At 40.4% G+C, this 22,360-nt stretch overlaps 1 protein-coding gene across 1 annotated transcript in view; it reads right to left on the bottom strand.

The window, feature by feature from the left end:
- Window positions 1-147: 147 nt before the first annotated feature.
- Window positions 148-22,360, bottom strand: part of abcc9 (ATP-binding cassette, sub-family C (CFTR/MRP), member 9) — a 42,479-nt gene continuing 20,266 nt past the window's right edge. The window contains exons 22-43 of the mRNA XM_069174704.1: window positions 22,175-22,276; window positions 22,016-22,100; window positions 21,546-21,626; window positions 19,943-20,080; window positions 19,738-19,863; window positions 19,556-19,655; window positions 19,282-19,355; window positions 18,575-18,805; window positions 17,603-17,754; window positions 16,728-16,797; window positions 16,479-16,636; window positions 16,294-16,386; window positions 14,854-14,956; window positions 14,635-14,754; window positions 14,085-14,205; window positions 12,457-12,587; window positions 11,139-11,217; window positions 9,406-9,514; window positions 6,079-6,182; window positions 5,865-5,998; window positions 5,317-5,379; window positions 148-3,693 (exon numbers count right to left, since the gene is read on the bottom strand). Coding sequence (XP_069030805.1) covers window positions 3,556-3,693; window positions 5,317-5,379; window positions 5,865-5,998; window positions 6,079-6,182; window positions 9,406-9,514; window positions 11,139-11,217; window positions 12,457-12,587; window positions 14,085-14,205; window positions 14,635-14,754; window positions 14,854-14,956; window positions 16,294-16,386; window positions 16,479-16,636; window positions 16,728-16,797; window positions 17,603-17,754; window positions 18,575-18,805; window positions 19,282-19,355; window positions 19,556-19,655; window positions 19,738-19,863; window positions 19,943-20,080; window positions 21,546-21,626; window positions 22,016-22,100; window positions 22,175-22,276 — 2,512 coding nt within the window. The 3' untranslated portion in view covers window positions 148-3,555. The remainder of the gene's footprint in view (window positions 3,694-5,316; window positions 5,380-5,864; window positions 5,999-6,078; window positions 6,183-9,405; window positions 9,515-11,138; window positions 11,218-12,456; window positions 12,588-14,084; window positions 14,206-14,634; window positions 14,755-14,853; window positions 14,957-16,293; window positions 16,387-16,478; window positions 16,637-16,727; window positions 16,798-17,602; window positions 17,755-18,574; window positions 18,806-19,281; window positions 19,356-19,555; window positions 19,656-19,737; window positions 19,864-19,942; window positions 20,081-21,545; window positions 21,627-22,015; window positions 22,101-22,174; window positions 22,277-22,360) is intronic.

Raw genomic sequence — 22,360 nt, 5'->3', positions numbered from 1 at the left:
TTTGTTTTATTATCAGAATGGAATCAACTTTTAGCAGTTTGATATTTGGCCACCAGAGGGAGACATTTAGCAACATATCATATATTAGCCAGCAGGTTGAGGGTCATGTGCTGTAAAGTTTAAATAACATCAAAGCCTCAAATCACTCAAAACCCTTTTTATTATCATTTCAAGTGTAAAAAAAAAACAACAGTAGGCACACATAATTATACTTTGCTATTTAAAATCCTTTGATATGCAGGCTACTAAATACAGAATGTACATTTAGAATAACAATAATAATTAAAAAAAAAATCATCTAAATTTGACCTGTAGCTGCAAAAACTGTCAGTATTTAAGTTGCATTGTGTAACAGTCAATATGTGCATAGATCGGTAATAATGTGACTTTAAAATAGAAAAAAATATTGTCTTTTATTTGTTCACCGAAATCTAAAGAAGGAAAAGAAGACTTTAAGAAATTAAGAGATTAAATGAGATCATTTGAGTTATTAAACGGTATAAAAGAGAATAATTAGTCAAGTCCATCAGTGCGTACTGAAGTACAAATATGGTTCTGGGGTGTGAAAGGAAGGATTTAAAAAGGCGGCAGGTTTCTGGCTCGTGAACACAGACACGAGTACAGAAGCTGAAACTAAACTAAACACAACGAGATTTATGAAACGAAGTCGCGGGCCAAAACCAAAAAAAAAAAAAAAGGCAGCGATTAAAGAGCGGGAAGAAGAAGAAGAAGAAGAGGAAACGGAGGGAGTCGACCTGTTGTCGCAGACGTGGAAACTTCTTGAGATGAGTAAAAAAAAACAAAAAAACATTTAAATATTGTAGTTTGGCTTTCAGTCCGTACAGTACGAAGTCATTTTAAAAAATCTGAAGTGACTATAAACAATATAAAATAATACAAAGGGACAATAAGCACCGCTCCCGCAGAGAGATGACGAGACGAGTCAGTCGTGAAAGTCGTAGTTATAAATTTGAAGTATTTTATAAGTAAAACAGCTTAAACGTAAAACGTTATCTTCTCATTCTGATTTCTTATCTCGTATATCTGGAGGAGGTCGGCTGTCAATCATCGCTGCATCAGAGAGGAAACGATCAATGGAGCGACTCCATTTTTAACGTCACGAGCTTCAGTATAAATATGAGGATTTTTTTTTTTTTCCTCCCTAAAAAAGTAACATTACGTTTTTAAGCTCGTGAGATGTGAAGTTAGTCGTGAAGGTGATGTTTGTTTACGCTTTTGGAAAATTACATGAGCCGAATTAGCCGTTAGCAGTTTCTTTTTGTTGCGAATCGTTGGATAATAATCAATAATAATCACTGAATCACTTCGACACTGAAGAAATATTAAAACACGACGATTCTCAGGCGAGTTCTGAAGAGCTCCGGTTTCAGTCTCGCCCTTTTACAGAATCGCGAATTTTTTTTGCTGATTTTTATTTTATTTGTTGCATCCTCAGAGAGAGAAAAAGAAAAAGAAAAAGGGTCATTTAGGATTTGCTTCTGGTGCATTTCCACCTTTATTTCAGAGTTTGTTGCCGACACGTCCATGTGTTTCGTAGTTCTTCCACCGTGATCGTTTCCTCGCCGACTTCAAACATCGTTGAATTAAGGAAGTTACAAAAAGTCTCAAATCTCCTTTAAAAATTCCACTGATGTCAATTTTCCCAAACTTGTTCCGGAGACGAACAACAAAACAAATCCTCTTCTTGGGTTTGAAAATAAAAACAAAAAAGTTGCATTAAAGAGACATCGTCCGGTTGGTCTTCGACTTTTCAGTCCGGCACAAAGCTGCCAGAGCAAGTTTATAAAAACGTTGTTTCACCAACGGCCTCGTTTCTTTCAGCGTTACGTCTATAAAATGTGGCGCAGAAAACATCGAGGTCTAAAATATTAAAGAGGACCTGTTATGCTTTTCTGTAAAAGTTACGTTATCGTCACTTACGTAGAGTGTTGCCGTTGGTTACTGCCTCTCACAGGCTTCCTAAGACAGCTTAAAGAGACAGGAGCCAAAGCTGCTCCTTTCAGACGGAGCATTTACCGACTTTTCAGTCGTTGCATGTCGACCTAATTCTTGAAACTACCAAAAGAAACCTTCAGCCAATCAGCATTGACCACAGCAATCCCACTGGTCTCTGATTGGTTAAGAGTGGCTGTTCAAACGTTTCCAGACTATAATCATAGCAGACAAAACTTGTAGACCTGATTAGTAAAATCCAAGAATACTTAAAACAATTTTTTTTTTTTTTTAGCATAATAGCTCCCCTTTAAGATTAAAGATCCTTCCCAGTCAGAGAAACGACCTGATGTACTGATGCACAAACACACTGGCCAAAGCCGACATTCAATCCTTTTAAAAAAAAAAAAAAAAAAAAAACATTTTAAATAAATGTTTCTTTCTTCCCTGTAATTATTGCATTAATATATGTGATAGAGAGTATAACTTCACAACAGGCGATGCATTATTTTAAAAAGGTACGAAATATCTTTAACAATTTTAAAATCCTATCAATAAGAAAAGTTACCTAAAAGTTCAATCAATGACTACACACCATCTAAGAAGTCTAGTTTTTATCCTCAATACAGACGCATCATTTTAATAAACCTACTAAAGCTTTTTTTTTTTCCTTCTTTTCTTACTGTCCACAAATCCTATTAAAAGACCACAACCTGTCTACATCCGTCCACTTCCTGTTGGTCTCGCCCTCCAGTCCAACTGGCTGCGACTGGAAAAGTACAAATTGAATTCACAAATATATATATATTTATTTTTTTATTTTTTTATTTAAATTTTTAATTGACCTGCGATTGATTATCAGTCCGATACGACGTCTCGACCACAAACGGGACTTAATTCTAGATCACAGTCTTTCTTTTAGACATAATCGACAAGTTGAAAGGTGAATTCATGCAAAGATTGTCCGCAGATATCCGCCTCTGAGATTACCACCAGTTCCTGAACACAACGGAGGTGAACGGAGTTTAATTTATGATATTCGAAGCGTTCACTACAGTATTACTTATATTTACAAATTCAACAGGGAGCCCTGATTCTGAATTAAATTGTTCAACACTTTAAAAGAAGGTACACACCAAAAAAAAGAAGTTTAAATTGCCCAATTTTCCTTAAGAGAATTCAGAAAATATCTTATTTTGTGATTCAGGTGAACCAACCATTAAAACGGAGTCCGTTACTGATATAAAACACGATATAGTCACTTTTAAAAAAAAAAAAATTAAAAAAAATTATTGTTCCTATTTTATAATTATCGTAGAAATCTTTTAAACTCTGAATACTGGTTGTGTAAAAGTTCCCGATCCGAGAGGATAATCTCTCGAATTCACCGAAGAGTTTCTGTATTTGTTCTTTTGATAAATTCCAACAAAAATTTAAAAAAAAAAAAAAAAAAAAAAAAAAAATCAGCTGACAAACGAGTAATAAACGTCTGAAAAAAGGCATCGTTCAAGTACGACCTGTTAAAAACTGTCGGTGTTTTCTGAAGAGCGCGTTTGTCCACCTCCGATCTTTAAAGACGCGGCGGATCTATCGGCCGCGTTTCTACATGTCGGCTTTCACGAAGGAGGCGAACATCCCGTCCTCCTGCTCCAGCAGAGTCTCAGGTTTGTCGTACTCCAGGATGTTTCCTCGCTTCATCACGATGACCAGGTCGGCCGTGAGGATGGTGTGGACGCGGTGCTGCGGGGAGGAAACACGGAAACACCGGAGACAAGTTAGCTTCCTGGAAACGGGAAAAAAGAAAATGACGCAAAACTTTTTATGTAAAGACTAAAACAACTGGTCCGTCTACTTCTTTCAAATTCATCCAAAACTCAACAGAAATCCTATTTGTTCAGCTACAAAACAGAAGTTTCTACATCTGAACTCTACGTTATATTAATGTTACCTTGTAGGTTAATTATATCTGACCATTTGCTTTTTATTTTTTATTTCTAAATCACATTCTAACATGTTTTTTTCCCCTTTATATCTATTTTTATATCATTATTATTATTATTATTATTATTATTATTATTATCATTACAGGCAAACTAGAGGTTTTAATTCATTTATGGTTTATTTTTTATTATTACTTGACACTTTTCTTTGAAACTAAATGATTTAGTTTTGTAAAAATCTTGAGCTTTTTTTTTTTCAGCTGTAAAATAGTTGCAGAATAAGAAGTTCTTTAAGAACAGTCGGCTAATTTAAATTTAGCAAATCACTTGCTTTTGATTTAGTTTGTTAGTTTTCTTTTGAAAATCATCACAACTCTTAAAAACCACAGAGGAGCTCGTGAGGTATTTTAATTTGTCACGACATATTTAAATCAACTTATTCCGTCCGTTCAGCTCCTAAAAGCTCCGATATCTCTTTTTAAAACTGAAATCAGAGTCACGACAGCGCAGCTCGAACATGAGGAATCTCTAACGCGGCATGCGGGACTGAAGGTTTGATGGGTTTCTTGGTACCAACCAGGCTGTCAGTGGCAGTGAGTCTTCAGCAGACCCGGATTCAAGACTGCAGCTCTGACTCGGCCGAGAAGAAGCAGGAAAAAAAACAAAAACAGGAAGTGTGAGAGAGAGAGAAGGGGGGGGAGGGAGGGAGTCGGGCCGAGTCAGAGCGGTCGGTGCCGACCCGGTTCTACTTGTGAGTCTTCACTAGCACACTGAAGAGACTCTCCTCCTGAGACAGCAGGTTGGGACCCGAGTCGCTTTCCACCAAGATCCCCGAGGAGAAGACAAACACCTGCTCGGCGTCCAAGATAGAGGACACGCGGTGCTGGCGGGGAGGACGGAGGAGGTGGAGGAGGAGCAAGAGGAAGAGGAGGAGGTGGAGGAGCAAGAGGAAGAGGAGGAGGAGGTAGAGGTGGAAGAGGTGGAAGAGGAGCCAGAGGAGGAGGAAGAGGAGGAGCAAGAGGAGGAAGAGGGGGAGGAGGTGGGGGAGGAAGAGGAGGAGGAGGAGGTGGAAGAGGAAGAGGAGCCAGAGGAGGAGGAAGAGGAGGTGGAAGAGGAGCCAGAGGAGGAAAAGGAGGTGGAGGTAGAAGAGAAGGAAGAGGAGCCAGAGGAGGAGGAAGAGGTGGAAGAGGAGGTGGAGGAGGTGGAAGAGGGAGAGGAGGAGGAAGAAGACAGAGTGTGAGGTGAAAAGAGGAGGAACAGGACGAGGCAAAAGTCGGAAAAAAAGGGGAAGCAGATATTAAGTAGATCATAAAAAGGTTAGAAACTGTTTGGAAAAGAAAGTTATTGTGAAAAAGGGAAAACAACAACTGGAGGAAAAGATGGAGGCGAAGCTGCAACGTGTCTCCAGACTCGAAGGACTTACTGCGATCGTGACGACCGTTCGGTCTGCGAACGCCGTCATCACGACTTTCTGAAGGATGTTTTCCTGCACGGACACAAACAGGAAACAATACGAGTTATTATTAAAAAAAACAAACTAATTATGTTAAAACAAATTAATTTAGTAAAACACTTCTGATAAGAAATTCAACATCCTGCTGAAGTGTTTTTTTTTTATGATTGAACGTCAAATAAATGTGATTTCAGTTTTAAACACCTGATTCTCTAATTTATTCGCTGCACAGCGGAAATAAATAAATTCATCTTACTTTGAAAGTAAACAAGTGTTGTTGTTTTTTCTTTTAAGGGATTTAAAGAAGTTAAATGAATTAATCATCAATTGAATTTAGGTGATATGAAGATGATGAGAAATAATAATAATAACACTGATTACAGGTGCATGTTTGCAACTTTCTTCCTTTGACGTTCGAACTTTCAAATTTGATTTTAAAGCTGAGAAATGAATAAGAAAAGCAGACGTGAATACATAAATAAATAAACACACACACGCACACACACACACACACACACCGTGGCCATGTCGATGGAGGCCGTGGCCTCGTCCATGATGAGGATGCTGCTCTTCCTGACGAAGGCTCGGGCCAAACAGAAGAGCTGCCTCTGACCGACGCTGAAGTTCTCTCCTCCTTCTGTCACGACCGCATCTGGACACAAACTCGCGTCAAAAAAACATTTCGGCGAAACGTGGCGTTTACGGTGAATCTTCTTCCGCCGGTTTGCGTACCGATGCCTCCCGGCAGCGCCTTCACCATGTTCTTCAGCTGAGCGATCTCCAGCGCCTCCCACAGCCGGTCGTCGCTGCACGTCCTCTCCGGATCCAGGTTGAACCTGAAACGGGAACGACGGCGGTTTGACGGGTTTTAAAAAAAAAAAAAAAAAAAAAAAAAAAACGCAGCGCTTTCTCTTTTTGTTTGTCCGCAGTTGCTATGGCGACGGACATCCCGCAGTATGACCGTTTTTTTTTTTCCTCCATATTTCGATGCTATGCTGATTTTCTTCTTCTGCTGTTTAAATACGAAGAAAGTTCATCGATGGTCATAAATCATCTGAAGTCTGTCGTTTTTTGAACATTTTGAGTCGTCTGTGTTTTATTAGACTGAGTAGAAACATTTCATCTGAAATTTACAAGGTTTCCTTAATTCGTTTTTTACGAGAATGTCTTGTATCAGGCACCATCGTTTGTTTTGTTTATGGTTTTCCTCTGTATCTAATAAACAAAAGCAACAAAAAAAGATAATTGTGATCTCAATTCTCAGCAAAAACAAAACGTGATTCTCATTTTATCCCGAATGGACGAACCTGAAGACCAGCTGACATCTACGATAAAAAAAAAGAAAGAAGAAGAAACCCTCAAGGGAAAAAACAAAACATGAATTTCACGTGCAAAAACTGATGTGACTAAAATGAGGCATGTGATTGTAAAAAAAAAATGTGTTTTTTGAAACACATTCATGATGTAACGTGTGAAGTTCATATGTGGAAAACACGAGAATGTTTTTTCTGTACGGGAAAAGGACTCTTCATCTTCAGAGATCTCACAGAGGGTTTCTAATTTTTTTAAATTTTTTATTTAACAAATGATTAATTCTTTGTTTGTATTTTCAAAGATAAACGTACGACAATACGAGAGCGCGTTGTTTTTTTCTACCGAAGTCGGATCTCCGACGAGCCGACGGCGTGAAAGCAGTTACTGTCGACCGTTCACCTCCGGCTGCACGTAAACACGACACGCACACACATCATCGCTGTCCAAACACGCAGCACATGCTCTCCGTCTTCATATAACAAACACGGAGTCACTGTGTCATCTGTTAACACACACACACACTGACTGTGTGTGTGTGTGTGTGTGTGTGTGTGTGTGTGTGACAGAGAAGAAGACGAAGGAGGACGAGGACTCCTCGTCGACCTCCTCGTCGACCTCCTCGTCGACCTCCTCGTCGTGTGACGTCCGAGGCCGAAGTCAGTTCGGGTCGCGGTCGGCGTTCCCGCTGCGTTTTCGACCGTCGACCTCGCAGCTGCGCGTCGTCAACATGTTCCAGGACAAACAAACAAAAAAAACAAAAAAAGAAAAACGCCGCCGACGCTTCAGCCGCAAGAGTTTTTTTATTATTTTTTTTTTTATCTCTGCGTTTGTTCAGCTGTCGGTGCAGCTCAGGTCGTTTTTTTTTTTCACTGTTGTGTCAGAAAACACAGATCCACGCGGTCCAGTACATCCATCCTGAAAAGATTTAGTACGTTAGACGCACAAAAAGTACCAGGATGTTCCTACTACGTCCTACTCTGGCTGTTCTGACCCACAATCCTTTGCAGCGGCGTAAGGTACGTCACATCAAGTGAGCCGCTGAGACAGTTGGTGGTGCTGATGCTCCGCCCACAAAAGGAAAGAAGAAGAAGAAGAAGAAGCAGAAGAAGCAGAAGAAGAAGAAGAAGAAGAAGAAGGAGAAGAAGAAGAACCAGAAGAAGCAGAAGAAGAAGCAGAAGAAGAAGAAGAAGGAGAAGAAGAAGAAGAAGAAGCAGAAGAAGAAGCAGCAGAAGAAGAAGAAGCAGAAGAAGCAGAAGAAGAAGAAGAAGGAGAAGAAGAAGAAGAAGAAGCAGAAGAAGAAGCAGCAGAAGAAGAAGAAGCAGAAGAAGAAGAAGGAGAAGAAGAAGAAGAAGAAGCAGAAGAAGAAGCAGAAGAAGAAGAAGGAGAAGAAGAAGAAGAAGAAGCAGAAGAAGAAGCAGCAGAAGAAGAAGAAGCAGAAGAAGCAGAAGAAGAAGAAGAAGAAGAAGAAGCAGAAGAAGCAGAAGAAGAAGCAGAAGAAGAAGAAGAAGAAGAAGCAGAAGAAGAAGCAGAAGAAGAACCAGAAGAAGCAGAAGAAGAAGAAAAAGAAGAAGAACCAGAAAAAGAAGAAGAACCAGAAGAAGAAGCAGAAGAAGCAGAAGAAGAAGCAGAAGCAGAAGAAGCAGAAGAAGAAGCGAGCTTGCATCCTCACAACGGATACGACAAAGTGGGTCAAAGGTCAAGACGCATTTTCATGATAAAGTATTACGTCAAACTGTTGAAACATCGTCACTCTCCGACCAGAAGCTCGCAAGCAACACAGTAAATACGTGGTGTCGAATATCAGTTAGTTATCGTTCATGCAAAAGAAGCTTATTCAGCCGGTTTGGGTGGAGCTCAGCTACGTGAATAAATGTTACACTTACATGTTGTACAAAGTAGGTCTCAGAGGGGGAAAAAAAGAAAAGGTCGGAGACCCCTTCGTTAAAAACAATAGAAGAAGAAGAAGAAGTTAACTGTAACTTCTGTCCGACGGACGAAGAAATCAAAACTTAAAAAAAAAAAAAAAAAGACGAAATAGAAATCTGACATGAAAGGTTTGGATTCAGAAAACGGAGCAAAGGATTAATGTTGGTCTGAAATACTGCTGAGTCACCGCGACTGCCAAAAACCTAATTATCTATTAGCTGCTCGTTGCCTCCCCGAACACTCGTACAACAGAGTGCCCGTCGCCGCTCCCTCCTCGCTTCAACCTCCAAAGATAACAAATCTGCCGATTCGGGCCTTTTGGCGTCTGCAGGTCAGGACGATCTTCCTTCTCTTCACTACACGACGTGTTCACACGGATAACGAAGAGAAGACGGGGAGGACGATTTCAAAAGGGAAAAATGCTCCAAAATTTTCTGCCAAATCCTCAAAATAAAATGTAAGAACTTTAATTCATCGGCAAGATCTTAAACTGTTCGTAAAAAAAATAAAAAATAAAAAAATTGGGATAACAGAAATACATTTATGAGAATTCATCAAATTATTATTTTTTTTTTTGCGGAGGAATGGATGGTTGAAAAAAAACATTTTATTTATTCAATCCAGTGAACACAATTTATTATTCTTGAGAATAAAAATGTAAACAGGAAGTGAGAAGTGACGCTGAAGATATTAAGAGAGAAACCAGATCTTCAGGTTTTTTACGTAATTAGTCTTTGTAAAGACTGTGTGTGTGTGTGTGTGTGTGTGTGTGTGTGTGTGTGTGTGTGTGTGTGTGTGTGTGTGTGTGTGTGTGTGTACCTTATTGATCCGCTGAACAGCACCGGGTCCTGGAGGATGATGGAGAGCCGCGACCGGAGAGTCTGCAGAGGAAGTTTACAGATGTCGATCCCGTCGATGACGATCTTCCCTGAAAGTAAATAAACAAACGCAGCATGGAAAATTATTTATTTATTTATTTATTTTTTGGGGGGGGATCAGCACAATTAGAGGACACAGTTGCATTTAAAGTAAAAAAATAAAATAAAAAAAAAAACTAGTGGCTGTCAGTGGTATTGCAATTTAAGGCATTTTGTTTACAGCTTTAAACAGAATTTCTTTTAGAAACAATAAATCAGACAGAAGGTCGTTATAAATCTGAAATTATCTCCTTCAATTGTTCCCTTTTAATATTTTTGTTCCGTTGACTTTTTTTTCCAGCTGATGAAATCAGAAATGTTCAGTACAGTTTGCTACGAGCGGGACGTCGCTCCGGTTTTATTTCACTGCTAAATAAGGACATGCAGCTGACACAATGGTCTTAATTTACTGGTGAATGAAACCTCTGCCCAGCTGTGTGTGTGTGTGTGTGTGTGTGTGTGTGTGTGTGTGTGTGTGTGTGTGTGGAAAAAGTGACTGTGCAATCTCATCTGCGTCTGAATAATCTGTCCGGGAGTGAAAACAAAACGATACGATTACGACTCGCTCTCAAAACGCAATAAATAAAAGAAAGACGTCGTTGAAGACTTCATGACCCAGAAACTGAAAAAAAAAAAAAAAAAAACGGGTCGAGTCTTTTCGCCAAGTCCTTATTTTGAATCCTCTGTTACGAGAGTCCACTTCAGGTCCTCTGAAAGTGAAGCAACACGCACACGGAGAACTTTAAGAAACCTACAGATCGACCTGCAGGAGTGTTTAAAAAAGAAACTGCTGCATAAACATTTTCTCCAACATAAACACGCGCATCTATAACGGAGCGAGGATGGCAGATGTTTGGAGAGGACACGGGACATCTTTTATAGGAATCATTTACCTCGAGCTTTAGTTTTAACAAAGACCCATTAAAATGCCTTTCGTCTCCGTCACTACAGTAAATCACATTAAAAGCTTTTAATATGAAAAGATGTTCAAACTACAGTTACAACTTTTTAATAAAGAGTTTTGGTTTTTTTTGGTGATTGTTGTGAAATAAATTTGACTTTGTGGCGACTTTTCTTAAAAAAACATTACGATGCAGTTTTTGTAAAACTGCAAAAAGAAGGAAAAAAAAAAGTTATTGTTTTAAACTATTATTTAATGCAGAAACGTGTGTGATCACTTTCTATGACAATAAGAACCGCGTGTTACAGAAATAGATGGAAATATTTGACTTTTTTTCCCCGTTTATTTATGAAGGGGCTCAAAGTTACAAATAAATTCCTGAGACTAAAAAGTGACGCAGCTTTACAACATTTTTTCACGTCTAAAAGTCCAAAGTTGGAGGTTTAAACTTAAAGAAGCTGCATCACAGGGAAGCGATAAACACTTCAGTTTAACGAAGAGGGTGAGAAACTAAATATTTAACAGATGAACGAGAGGGAGGGATTAGATTTACGCGGGTTTACAGCAACCACTTCAGACTTTTAGTTTATAGGAAACTTCTAACAGGTGGTTTTATTCAGAGTTTAAAAAGGGAATAAACAACTTTATGACACTTGGGCATAATTACTGTAAATAATTCTGCCTCATTTAATCGGTTTCATGACTTATCCTTTTCATTTCTTTTTCTGACCCACCTTCGAAGATGTCCACCATGTTGAAGAAGGCCAGCGACAGGGAGGACTTCCCGCTGCCGGTGCGACCGCAGATCCCCACCTGACCGGAGGAAGAGGAGGCCGAAGGAGAGAGGGCGAGCGAGAGAGAGCGAGAGAGAGAGAGAGGAGGCCAGTTGACGCCGCCGTGAGACATCAGACACCAGTGTGACAGTTTGCGGTTTAGCGGAGGCGTGTGGCCGCGACTTCACAGGAAAAAGTCCACCGTTTCGACAAAATCCGCTCTTCTTATGAGCCTCGGACATTTCGCATTTAAAAGAGAAAACGTGTGACACTCAAAAGGCATTCGCATTATTAAAACATATTCAAACTCTCCCTCTGACATTTTTCAACCTGCTGCCGGAGCCAAAGCGATGCAATCTGGCAGCTCCTTAAAGCTCTAGTTTGTTTATTTATTTATTTTTAAGTACGAGGTCCTTATCGACACCGGAGTGTATTTATTTTACGACCTTAAGTAGATGGAGGTCGGCACGTCCCCTCGTTTTAAAAGTGTATTTTAAATGTACGCTATATTTAGCATACCGTTTTACACTCTTCTCGAAAGCCACCAGAGTCCTTTGAAAAAAACGAGCGATCTTACTTCACGGAAACACAGGAGTCGCTGGTCCGTCGCCGCTTCCATCGCGTCGTTTGTTTGTGTCATTGCGCGACTTTGGAGGTGTTTTAACACGTCTGTTCGAAGCTGAACTGAACCCGAAGTCACACAATAGCACGAACAAATGAAACGATCGAGGCAGCGGGAAGATCAGCAGCTCCAGTGCTCTGTGAAGTAAAATGACTGTTTTTGTCAAAGGAGTCTGGTGGCTTCGAAAGAGAGAAATTTTAAAAGTTGCTTTTTTTATTGGAATCGTCTTCATCAGTTGCTGATGTCTCTGTGGGTTTAAAAAAAAAAAAAAAAAAAATGTTTTTATGGTTTTTAATTGTTCTTTGACCAAATCCGTTGACGCTGAAATAAATTGTTTGTTACCATGGCAACCCCTGCAGATAGGTTTGGGGGGGAAAAAAATAAATAAAAAGGTGTTTGGAGCATTTTGAATGAGTCATTATTATTACTGTAAATGTGATCCTGATCTCCTCCTCAGTCTTCTGGGGAACATTTTTTTCTCTCTTCTGCCGACAGCCACGCGTCACACTGCTTCTTCATCGCAGTGTAAATGTGAGGCCCGACCTTCCTCGCGACGCCGCGTGAATTAACCTCCCGCCGCACGGCCGCTTTCATTAAAGAAGGGGATAACATGAGATACCGTACCTGCGGCTCTCTTCACAGCAGCGTGTTTATTACCTTCTGGCCCGGCTCGATGTACGCGTTGACGTGTTTGAGCACCGGCTTGAGATTGGGATCGTAGCGCACGCACAGGTCCTGGATCTTGATCTCGCCGTCCTGGGGCCAGTTCTCGGGCACCTGAGAGGAGTCTGCGGGGGGGGGGGGGGGGGGTTAAAAGATTTTAACTCTCACTGACCCTAAAAAAAACACTGTCTGTAGCTACAAAAAAAACTGACCTCTAACTGTTGACACTGTCTATGTTATAAGGCCTAAATGGTGTTGCTGCTTTTTGAATGGGAGTCTATCGGAGCCCCTAGTGGCCCATCGGTGGTATTGCACTTTTAAAAAGGGACAATCTGTAAGATGTTGACTTTGAAAAATGTATGAAAACTGTGTAGAAATATCAGCGTTGATGTTTCGTCAGTGACGTTTAAGTATTATGTCGCAGAGATATCTACTAAAGTTAGTGTGCTGATAAACTAGCGCCATCCCTGTGTTGTCTTGTAATACCACTTCGTACCTCAGGATGGTGTAGTGAGTACAGCGTAGCTTAAAGTCTCCAATATCAAAAGTATTTTAACTTCTAGTTACGACGAATTTGAATTATAAAACAACAATTATTGAAATTCTTGGCAAAACAGAAGCATGCTAATATTTAGCAGGTTTAAGTCTTTGATCTGATGGTGGCGAAAAAGAACAAAAAGTCCATCCAGAGAAACAAGAGAAAAGAAAATACCATGATGAATGTTGAGCCACATTATTTATATTACCACACTGACCAAATAAGATATTAATAGATCTGCTGCAGAGCTTCTTTTAGTTTATTCCTTCTTCACTTTGCAGGATTTATCAAATTGCTGGAAGCTTCCAAGATGTCAGAGATTGAGACTTTTTCTGGGTTTGTTTTATGGCTTCATGGGTCATTTTACTGTGAAGCACAAAACTCCCTTTACAATATTTTAGTAGAAGCTAAGTAGACTCTTTCTTTTTATTTCTTCACTTCTTTATTTCTTTCATCTGTCTGTCAGACTCGAACTGGTTTTGTCGGTGAAGAATCGTCCCTTTTTTCTTTTTTTTTACGATGTAAAAAACCAGATCCGGCTCGGTTGGGTTTGGAAGATTTAATTTGTGCTTGGTTAAATATTTGTTATCTGACTATGCTGATTAAATAATCGTTAAATAAGTGTTGTTGTTTTTTTAAAAGCCTCTCTGTTTTGTCATCTCCGCCATGAAAAGATGTTTGTATTTCACCATGGCAACAGCACAGCCTATAAAAGCCAAAACAAGGCTTCTGGACACAAAAGACACACACACACACACACACACACACACACACACACACACACACACACACACACACACACACACACACACAAAAAGCTGGTTCATCATCAGATCAGATTCTGTTCCAGTTCTTTGGCAAACACGACCACGTACAGATCTGGTGTGTTTGAGTTCTTCTTCCTTTTGTTACACTGCAGATGTTCCAGTTGTTCGTACGTGTTTTTTTTTTTTTTTTTTTTAGCGATGCGACTGGAGGGATGCTGAGATTGTAAAAAATGTAAAGTGCCGTTGGGATTTTAAGGGCCCGTTAGATGCGTGTCAGCCTGATAATACATTTTTATCTTTTATTAAAAATAAATTACCCATCAATCCCTCGTAGTTCTCAGACTCGGTGCCCAGGAAGCTGTTGACCTTCTTCACGGCGGCCATCTGAACCTCCAGGTCCGCCAGGTTCCTCACGACCCAGTTCAGGTAGTTGGTGACCTACACACACACACACACACGCGCGCACGCGCACACGCACACAAAGTTGTTCTACTTCAGAACCACTAGCAGGGCATGAACTCTTGAGAGTGAACTATAAATATGGTGCCATGAGGTCTGAGGAACATATGATGGATCTCGGGTCATTCAGGGGTTTTATATGCAAGAGGGAGGATTTTAAGTCTATTTTGGATTTTGGATCAGCTAGTGAATTTTCCAGTTATTATCTCAAGTCCCAGAAAGCTGCAGGTCTGCTGCAACTCTTTTTTAATTGTTTTTAAATGTCCTTTTCTTTTGCCTGATGTTTTGATGCTTTTAATGGTTTCATGTGAAGCACTTTAAAATGCCTTGTTGCTGAAATGTTGCTCTACAAATAAACTCTGCCTCGCGTGCCGTGGACACCCCGACAGGTTAAAAGATGAAACTCACAGTGAGGGCGTAGGTGAGTCCGAGGCCCACCAGGCCTCCGTCAGGGAGCCCGTAACCGTAGCGTACGCTCCAAATGGAGGTTCCCGCCGCCGACAGCACGATGACGGCTCCGAGGTAGTCCTGCAGAGAGGTCATCAAAACACGCGCTGATTTGATTTCTACACAATCACATGTTTCTAACAGTTAAAAAAAAAAAAGAAGATAGAAACCGCTTCTCACCGTCCGGACCTCCAGCCAGCGGTTGGCGGCGGACAGAAAGAGGTACGCCGTGTTGTTGGTGTCCGTCAGCTCCAACATGCGCTGCTTGAAACGAGCCTCGTGTCTGAGACAAAACATTTAACTTCAATGAATCGCTTCGCCGATAGAACATTCTTGTTTCCGTCCTTTTCCTCTGTCGACAAAACTTCCTCTATTTATTATAAAAACAGCAAATACTAATACAAAAAAAAAAAAAACGAATGTCAAGGTTTTATCTGTATTTGTATTTCAGTAGTAAATCACTGCCATCTAAAACCAGACATGGTTTGGAGGGAGACCAGTGGATGATGATAATGGGAACTGTGCTGTGATTGCCAAGAATCTGTCTCAACACCAGACTCATTGTTTCTGTGTGTGTGTGTGTGTGTGTGTGTGTGTGTGTGTGTGTGTGTGTGTGTGTGTGTGTGTCTCAGTGTTTGTATATTGGTGCGTGACGAAGAGGAAGTCCACAGGGAAGAGAGGAGAGAACAGCGTGAGAGCTTGTTTAATGTTGGATTAAACCGACGATGGGAACGCGAGTGAAGACAGAAATACAGGAAGAAACTTCTGGTTCTTCAACCGGCAGAAGAACTGAAGCTGCGACGCGAGCTGGAGGTAAACGCTGATGATTACATTTTCCACGATTGTTATCGCCACGGGGTCTGTCGGAAATAAAGCTCAGCGAAAGTTCAATCGGGAAGACGCATGTTTGTGTCTCCTTCATCGTCTCGATGGGCGTTTTCGGTAAACTAATCAAATTTTGCCACGATCTCAATCAGCTAATATGAGGTTTTTCTTCCTGTTAAAGGAGTTTTTCTTCCTGATAAAAAGAGTTTTTTCCTGCAACAACCAGAGATTTCTTCCTGTTAAAAGGGAGTTTTTTCTTCTAGCTTTTCATTGCCTGAGAGCCTCTTCTTTACTAAAGCACTAAAAGAGCCTTAGAAGATGCTGGATAACCGCTGCCTCTCAGTATCCTGCTTAAGGACACTTAGAAATGTGGACAATAGAAATTGAACCTCCAACCCTTAAACTAAAAGACACAAATCATCGCTGGGTTTCGTCTTCATGGAGCTCATTACAGTCACAGTATGGGAACTCATCTCCCATCTGGGAACACAAAGGAAAGATCAGATAAGGCTTATTCTAAAGATTACTTTTTTTTGGCATTTAGCCTTTAATAGAAAAGAGCAGCGTAGACCGACAGGAAATGTTGGGTTAAGAGTGCGGTGGTGGGGGAGGGTGGGGTGGGGGGGGCACACAGTAAAGGTCAGGCCCACGGTGAATTAAACCAGGAACTCCACTCGGCCGCCGGGTCATGTGTTTTAGTTTTTAGAAACTTAGAAAAACATTAAGGACTAATACGTGTGTGTGTGTGTGTGTGTGTGTGTGTGTGTGTGTGTGTGTGTGTGTGTGTGTGTGTACCTGAACGCTCTTATCGTGGTGAGACCTTCTGCCGTCTCGGAGAAGTGGCAGAGCAGAGGAAGCTGCGTGGAGTCATCGAGGTCCTGGAGGTCCCTGAGAAGGAAACATATTTTTCATCGCATGTTTATTAGTTTATGTTAAATTTGTGTTATAAATCACCACCGACACTTCAGTCAAACGCTCACTTGGAGGCGACGCGGAAATACTTCTGGATGAAGTAGAAGGCGACGGCCAGAGGAATCAGGGTGACCAGGAAGCCGGGAGTGATGGAGGCGATGACCCCGATGGCCGACAGACACAGCAGCGTCGACCTCGTCAGGGACTCCAGCGTCGGAGGAATGTGCTGAAAATTAAAAACAAATATTAAAAAAAAGAAAGCTTTCGTGCACTAATCCTACAATCCACCATAAAGTCATCGTTTTATTTTTTTTTACCTGGTCGATGATGTTGGTATCAGCTGAGAACCTGTTGAGGATCTGACCCAGAGGAGTGATGTCGAAGAACCTGAGGAGAGATTTAATACCGTAATCCGTAATATAACACTTGACAAGTCACATCAAGTCGTCAACAGAAAACGCTGCCTCAGCAGAAAGAGAGGCGACGGATGAGCGGAGAGATCGAGAGTAACGAGCCGGAGGAAACTCGAGTGTTTCCGTGGAGACGGAGCTCATCTGTGAGGTTTAAATCGATAATCCTGCTGTGCACCGAAGTGCACGGTGAAGACGCAGCCAATCAGAGAATCAGCATCTGTTACACGCACACAGGAAATAGCTGCAATAACCTGCTTCAAGAGTCGAGTCTGTACCAAGAGTCTTTTAAATCTACATTCACACACGCTTCAGTGATGCTCTCCGATCAGATGAATTAAAGCGTTTGTGATGCAAAAGCAGCTTCCGACGAAGTTTCACCAAAACATATAAACATGAGCTCAGTTTCTTCTTCTTGTTATTTTTGGCAACACTTCAAGCTTGAACTCGTACGATTTGGGAGATTTTAAAGCTTTTTTTGATTTGATGTTTTATACGATGCATTTCTTATTTATTGTGTTGTTTGTAAATGGTATTACAGTTTGTTTAGTTGTATTTTTTTTTTTTGTTAGTGTGTGTATTTATTCATTAATCTTACTTTTTCTAAAAAAAAAACATTTTTATCCATCTTATTTTATTGTATACATATTTGTATTTTTTTTCATATTGTGCGCTTATCTTATTTTTTTTCCTAACCGTGTTTCTATGCTGCTGTGACGACTAAATTTCCCCACTTTGGGATTAATAAAATCTTAATTTATCTGATCTGATCTCCTGTGTACCTGATGGGCGCGTGGATGATCTTGTTGAGCAGGTTGTGGTGCAGGTTGGTGGCTGCAGAAAGACCCAGAAACTCCACCGTGAGAGAGGTGATGAGGCATAAAGTGATTCCGGCCGCACACAGGATGATGAACACCAGCAGGTAGTAGGAGTCCTGCGAAGGACACACACACACACACACACACACACACACACACACACACACACACACACACACACACACACACACACACACAGGAGCAGTATTCAGTTATTAGTAAACACTTTAAATCGAATTGACATAAAATTATTTTCTATTTCTTTTGTATTACTGTTCATGTAATTTCAGCCGTTTGCGATGACACACTTTTACATATTTCATAAAGTTGTATTTAACAGTTTACACTCCAAATGACTTCAGTATACGTTTTTGTTTAGTTTCCTTTATCTCATCACTGTGACGATATTCACAAATTATATTTGATATTTCTTCTCACGATGCTCTCAGGAAGTTGTAATTATGATTTATATCATACTTCATACATATTTTGTATTTTTAATGCCGTTTTTTTTTTTTATATTAAAGTCATCAATCTTGATATTAGCGTTCAAAACCTGTTTAAAAATCTATTTATTGATACGTGAATGACTATTTAATTCTTCATTTACAGCTCTTACACTTCTCTGCTTCACCTTGGTCTCATCTTGCTTTTAATTGTATTTATTGCTTATTTTCTCCTCACGATCGAGTCTATTTGACCGTTTTTAATTCTGTTTGATTTACGTGCAGCGCTTTGGGTCGAACTCTGTTCTGTTTAAAATGTGCTATAAAAAAACAAATCTGACGTCACCGGGTTTTTAATTTCACAGCTACACTATTATGAGAGAGAATACCCAAAGATTATCTTCAAAGACGTGTTGGTGAGTAAATTAAGAACATAAAATCGATTTTATTGAATTCAAATCCCACAAAACTGTGGTTATGAAGACGATACCTTGTCCTCCGGAGGGCCGGTGGTGGGGAACGTGATGTTTCCGGTGCTCCTGCTGCTGCTGTTCATCGAGCCGATTCCATCGTTCGCCTTGGCGCCGTGATCGATTTTGGAGGACGTCCAGATGGCCAACCAGTAGTCGATGGCAACGATGACGGAGTGTTTGAGGAGCTTCGAGGAGACCATGAGGAAGACCATGAAGAAGCCGCCGGAGGACAGGTAGCACCAGCACACCTGAAGGAGACCGAGGAGAAAGTCACAGGAAATGATGATCGATCACTGACTGTCAAACCAATTATAGATTTATCAATCTATTCAAAATGAACACAAAAATGTTGGGACTTCTCAAATTTAAAAAATGTGCTTCCTTTTTTCTTTTTTTTTCTGTAATTAGAATTTCTTCAATTTAGTTTTTGAAATGTTGTTCAGACAAATTATAAAGAAACATTTCTGACATGTTATTAATCAAATAATGAATTCATTAAAGGAAAAAGCAACTTATTAATTTACAATGACAAACATCATGAGTTGCAGAGCCGATCATCGGTTGGTTTTGGATATATTAATATCAAAATATTGAAGCAAATTTAATCAAACGAGTCCATTAAACTCCAGAAATAAATTTGAACTCAGTGACATCATCGTGTGGATTATCTGTCTGCTGAAGTGTTTCCACTCGGACGTGTGAAGACGAAGACGAAGACGATTACCCTCCACGGGATCTTCGACCGTCTGTTGGTGGTCATGGACAAGTTGTCGTCATCTTCCTCCTCCTCTTCTTCCTCTGTTGGAAAAGAAAAGTCCAATTTTCAACAAGGAAATTTAAAAAAAAGACTTCACATTTTCATCGAATATCAAAATTTAGACGGATAAATTGGACACGAAAATGTGTCAGCGTTTCCTCCTGTTCAAAATTTTTAACTCAAATACAAGGTTTTAAAGTTAAAAGTTAAGTTCCTGTTGAAATATTCCAGAATTTTCCACCTTCGTCTTCGTCGTCTATTTGGTTCTTGGCCTCTCTGGAGTAGAAAGCTCTCCTCAGCGTCTTCCTCTCCAGGGTTGTTTGACTGTCCTGCTGGATGTCCTACAAATCAGACGACAGAGACACAACATTAGAAAATAAAGAATAAAAGTCTTGGCTGTGGTCTCGGACGATGTCGCGTCACCTTCTCCAGCTCCTGGTCCTGACGGTTCATCAGCGTCTTCCAGTGATCGTACAGCTCGACGTCGTGAGTCTGAATGTCCTTCAGAGTTCCCTCCCGCAGCACAGAGCCGTCCTTCATCGCTATGATCTGGACAAAAAAAAACAAAAAACACTCTGGATTAAAACAATCCGTCCACAGACCGGGACTTTTATTTTGAAGGTCTTACCCAGTCTGCGTGAATAAGATACTGCAGTTTGTGGGTGACGAGCACCACGGTTCGCTTGTCGTCTTGCAGGAACTTGAGGATTCCCTCCTGCATCAGGTGATCGCTGAGGTGGATGTCCAGAGCGGAGAACGGATCGTCCTGGGAGACGTCAAAGAAAAACAGATCCGGAGGAGGTGAAGGAGGCAAAACCTGCTACAAGGCTGAAACACTTAGAGGGCTTTTACTTTGAAACGAGCGCTTTTAATTGGAAACAAATTCAGGAAGTTGCGACCAATCGTACAGACATAACATGGATATAAAAATGGACGTCGTTGTTCCGGGTCTGAAAAGTGAAGCTGATGCAGCCGTGACATAAAGTGCAATACCACTAAGGGCCACCAGGGGCTGGCTCCAAAAAAAAACCTTCAGCTCCGTAGACTCCCATTAAACTCTTCTCTTTAAATATTTTTTTTTCCTCACAAGTTATTATGGTGTCATTTGCTAAAGTCACTCCTCCTTATTAATTTTGTGTCGGTTCATCTGAAAATAATTCCATCATTAATTAAATATTAGGCCTTTATAACAAGGTATGTTTGAGGGCGTGTCTAGTTTGATTGACAGGCCTGTGGTGCAGTCAGGTTTCCGCTATATTTGGGCGGGGCATAGTGTCCTTTTGGTTCGTAATCAGATCCACCACTCACTTCTGCCCCAGTACGTCCAAATATGGTCACTTCCGGCTAAAAAAAAAAAAACAAGATGGTGACGGACGAAATTTTGCTGTTGTGGTCCAGTCCAAAAAAAAAAGAAAAGAAAACTTCTACAGTTTCATATTTACAATTTTATCAGGATAAGAATATTAAAACTAAAGTTTTTTTTTACTGGACTATATTTTCATAGAGTGCTGGTGCATTTTTTTTTCTCTGTCTGAAGATCACCTGATTTCTTTTTTTTCTAAATCACTAAAAACAAAGAGGAAAAGCATTTTTACATGATTAGAAAATTGAACTTTTCTGTTATCAAGTGCAGCCTCTTCCCTCTACACCTGTCCTACCTCCACCACATGTAATCAGCTCATCACTGGGATAATCTGATTGCCGCTAAATGTTCATAGTCACGTAATCCAATTACGACAAGAACGTCTGCCAAGTGTCCATAAAGTCTGCTGGGTGGATGCTATAACTTGTCTCCTATATCACGCTAATAGAGAGCATGGGATGATTATTTTTTATGTCTTATCATAATGACGTATATATATGTATACACATATATACTCAAATCCTGAGATCAGATATGAGCAGCTGCAATTAAAGAAAACATTATCCACCTCATTATACATCAGTTTTACACTTTTTTGTATTTTGTTTTATCATTCTAGACATTACAGTGTTTAAAAGAATGATGCTTTTTTTATGCTTGATAAATCAACATAAATCAAATATAAAGAAAAGTAGAGAGTCGGGATGTGACGGAAACTAGCCCGGTAAAGAAAGGGAGTTACTTCCCGGTGGACGTTTATCAAATTCAGCTGAAAATACACGATCAGAAGTAATTCATTGGTGTAAACTACCTCATTGTTGCTCGTTAAAATAATTTTTTTTTTTTTTTTAAACAGAGGTCATCTTACCAAGAAGACGATGTTGGTGTTCTGGTAGAGAGCTCGGGCCACACAGATTCTCTGTCTCTGACCTCCACTCAGGTTGATGCCCTGATGCAGCAACAGGAGAGAAAATATCAGTATAGGACCTTTCAGACCTCCAGGGAACACAAAGGGCTTTAGAGGATGTGAGAGAAACAAATCAAGCTGCTGTAAGAGTGATAAAACAATCAGAGAGACAGAGACTGTTAACAAAGGAGGCTGTTTTCAGGCTGATTTCACTACCGCACTCAGCAATTTGAAAAAAATATTTGCTTTGGGCCATGGGATTTTTGGACGAGCAAGAAGCTTTTTTTTTGTACCAAAAAATAAATGACCAGAAAATATCTTTTTTTTTTTTTTTGCAGGATATTTGAAGACACAAGCTTCTAGGGGGGTTGATTTGAAAGACAATGCGAATGATTTTATTTATCATAAACATGCAATAATAACAACCGTACCCTCTCTCCGATCTCGGTTTGGTCTCCGAACGGCAGCAGGTCGATGTCCGGCTGCAGCGAGCAGGCGTCGATCACGGTTTTGTACCTGAACGAGACGACACAACACGACTTCAACTTCATGACGTTTCACTGCAATGAATTTATTTATTTATTTATTACCTTTGTTTGTTGAAGGGGCTGCCGAAGGTGATGTTCTCCTCCACGGTGGCGTTGAGCAGCCAGGACTTCTGGGCAGCGTAGGCCACCGAGTATCTGTTCTTGCTGTGGGTGCATCATGGGAAATAGAGGCAGGCAAACACGTGAGAACTACAAGTTCTGCATTCATAAAGCGTCAATATAGCAGGA

The sequence above is a fragment of the Embiotoca jacksoni genome, unplaced genomic scaffold (assembly GCF_022577435.1).
Source record: "Embiotoca jacksoni isolate LCO1_2020_lvr unplaced genomic scaffold, fEmbJac1.0.p SCAF_102, whole genome shotgun sequence".
Lineage (NCBI taxonomy): Eukaryota > Metazoa > Chordata > Actinopteri > Embiotocidae > Embiotoca > Embiotoca jacksoni.
Note: the sequence above shows the minus strand (reverse complement) of the source record. Positions and strands in the feature narration are given on the sequence as shown.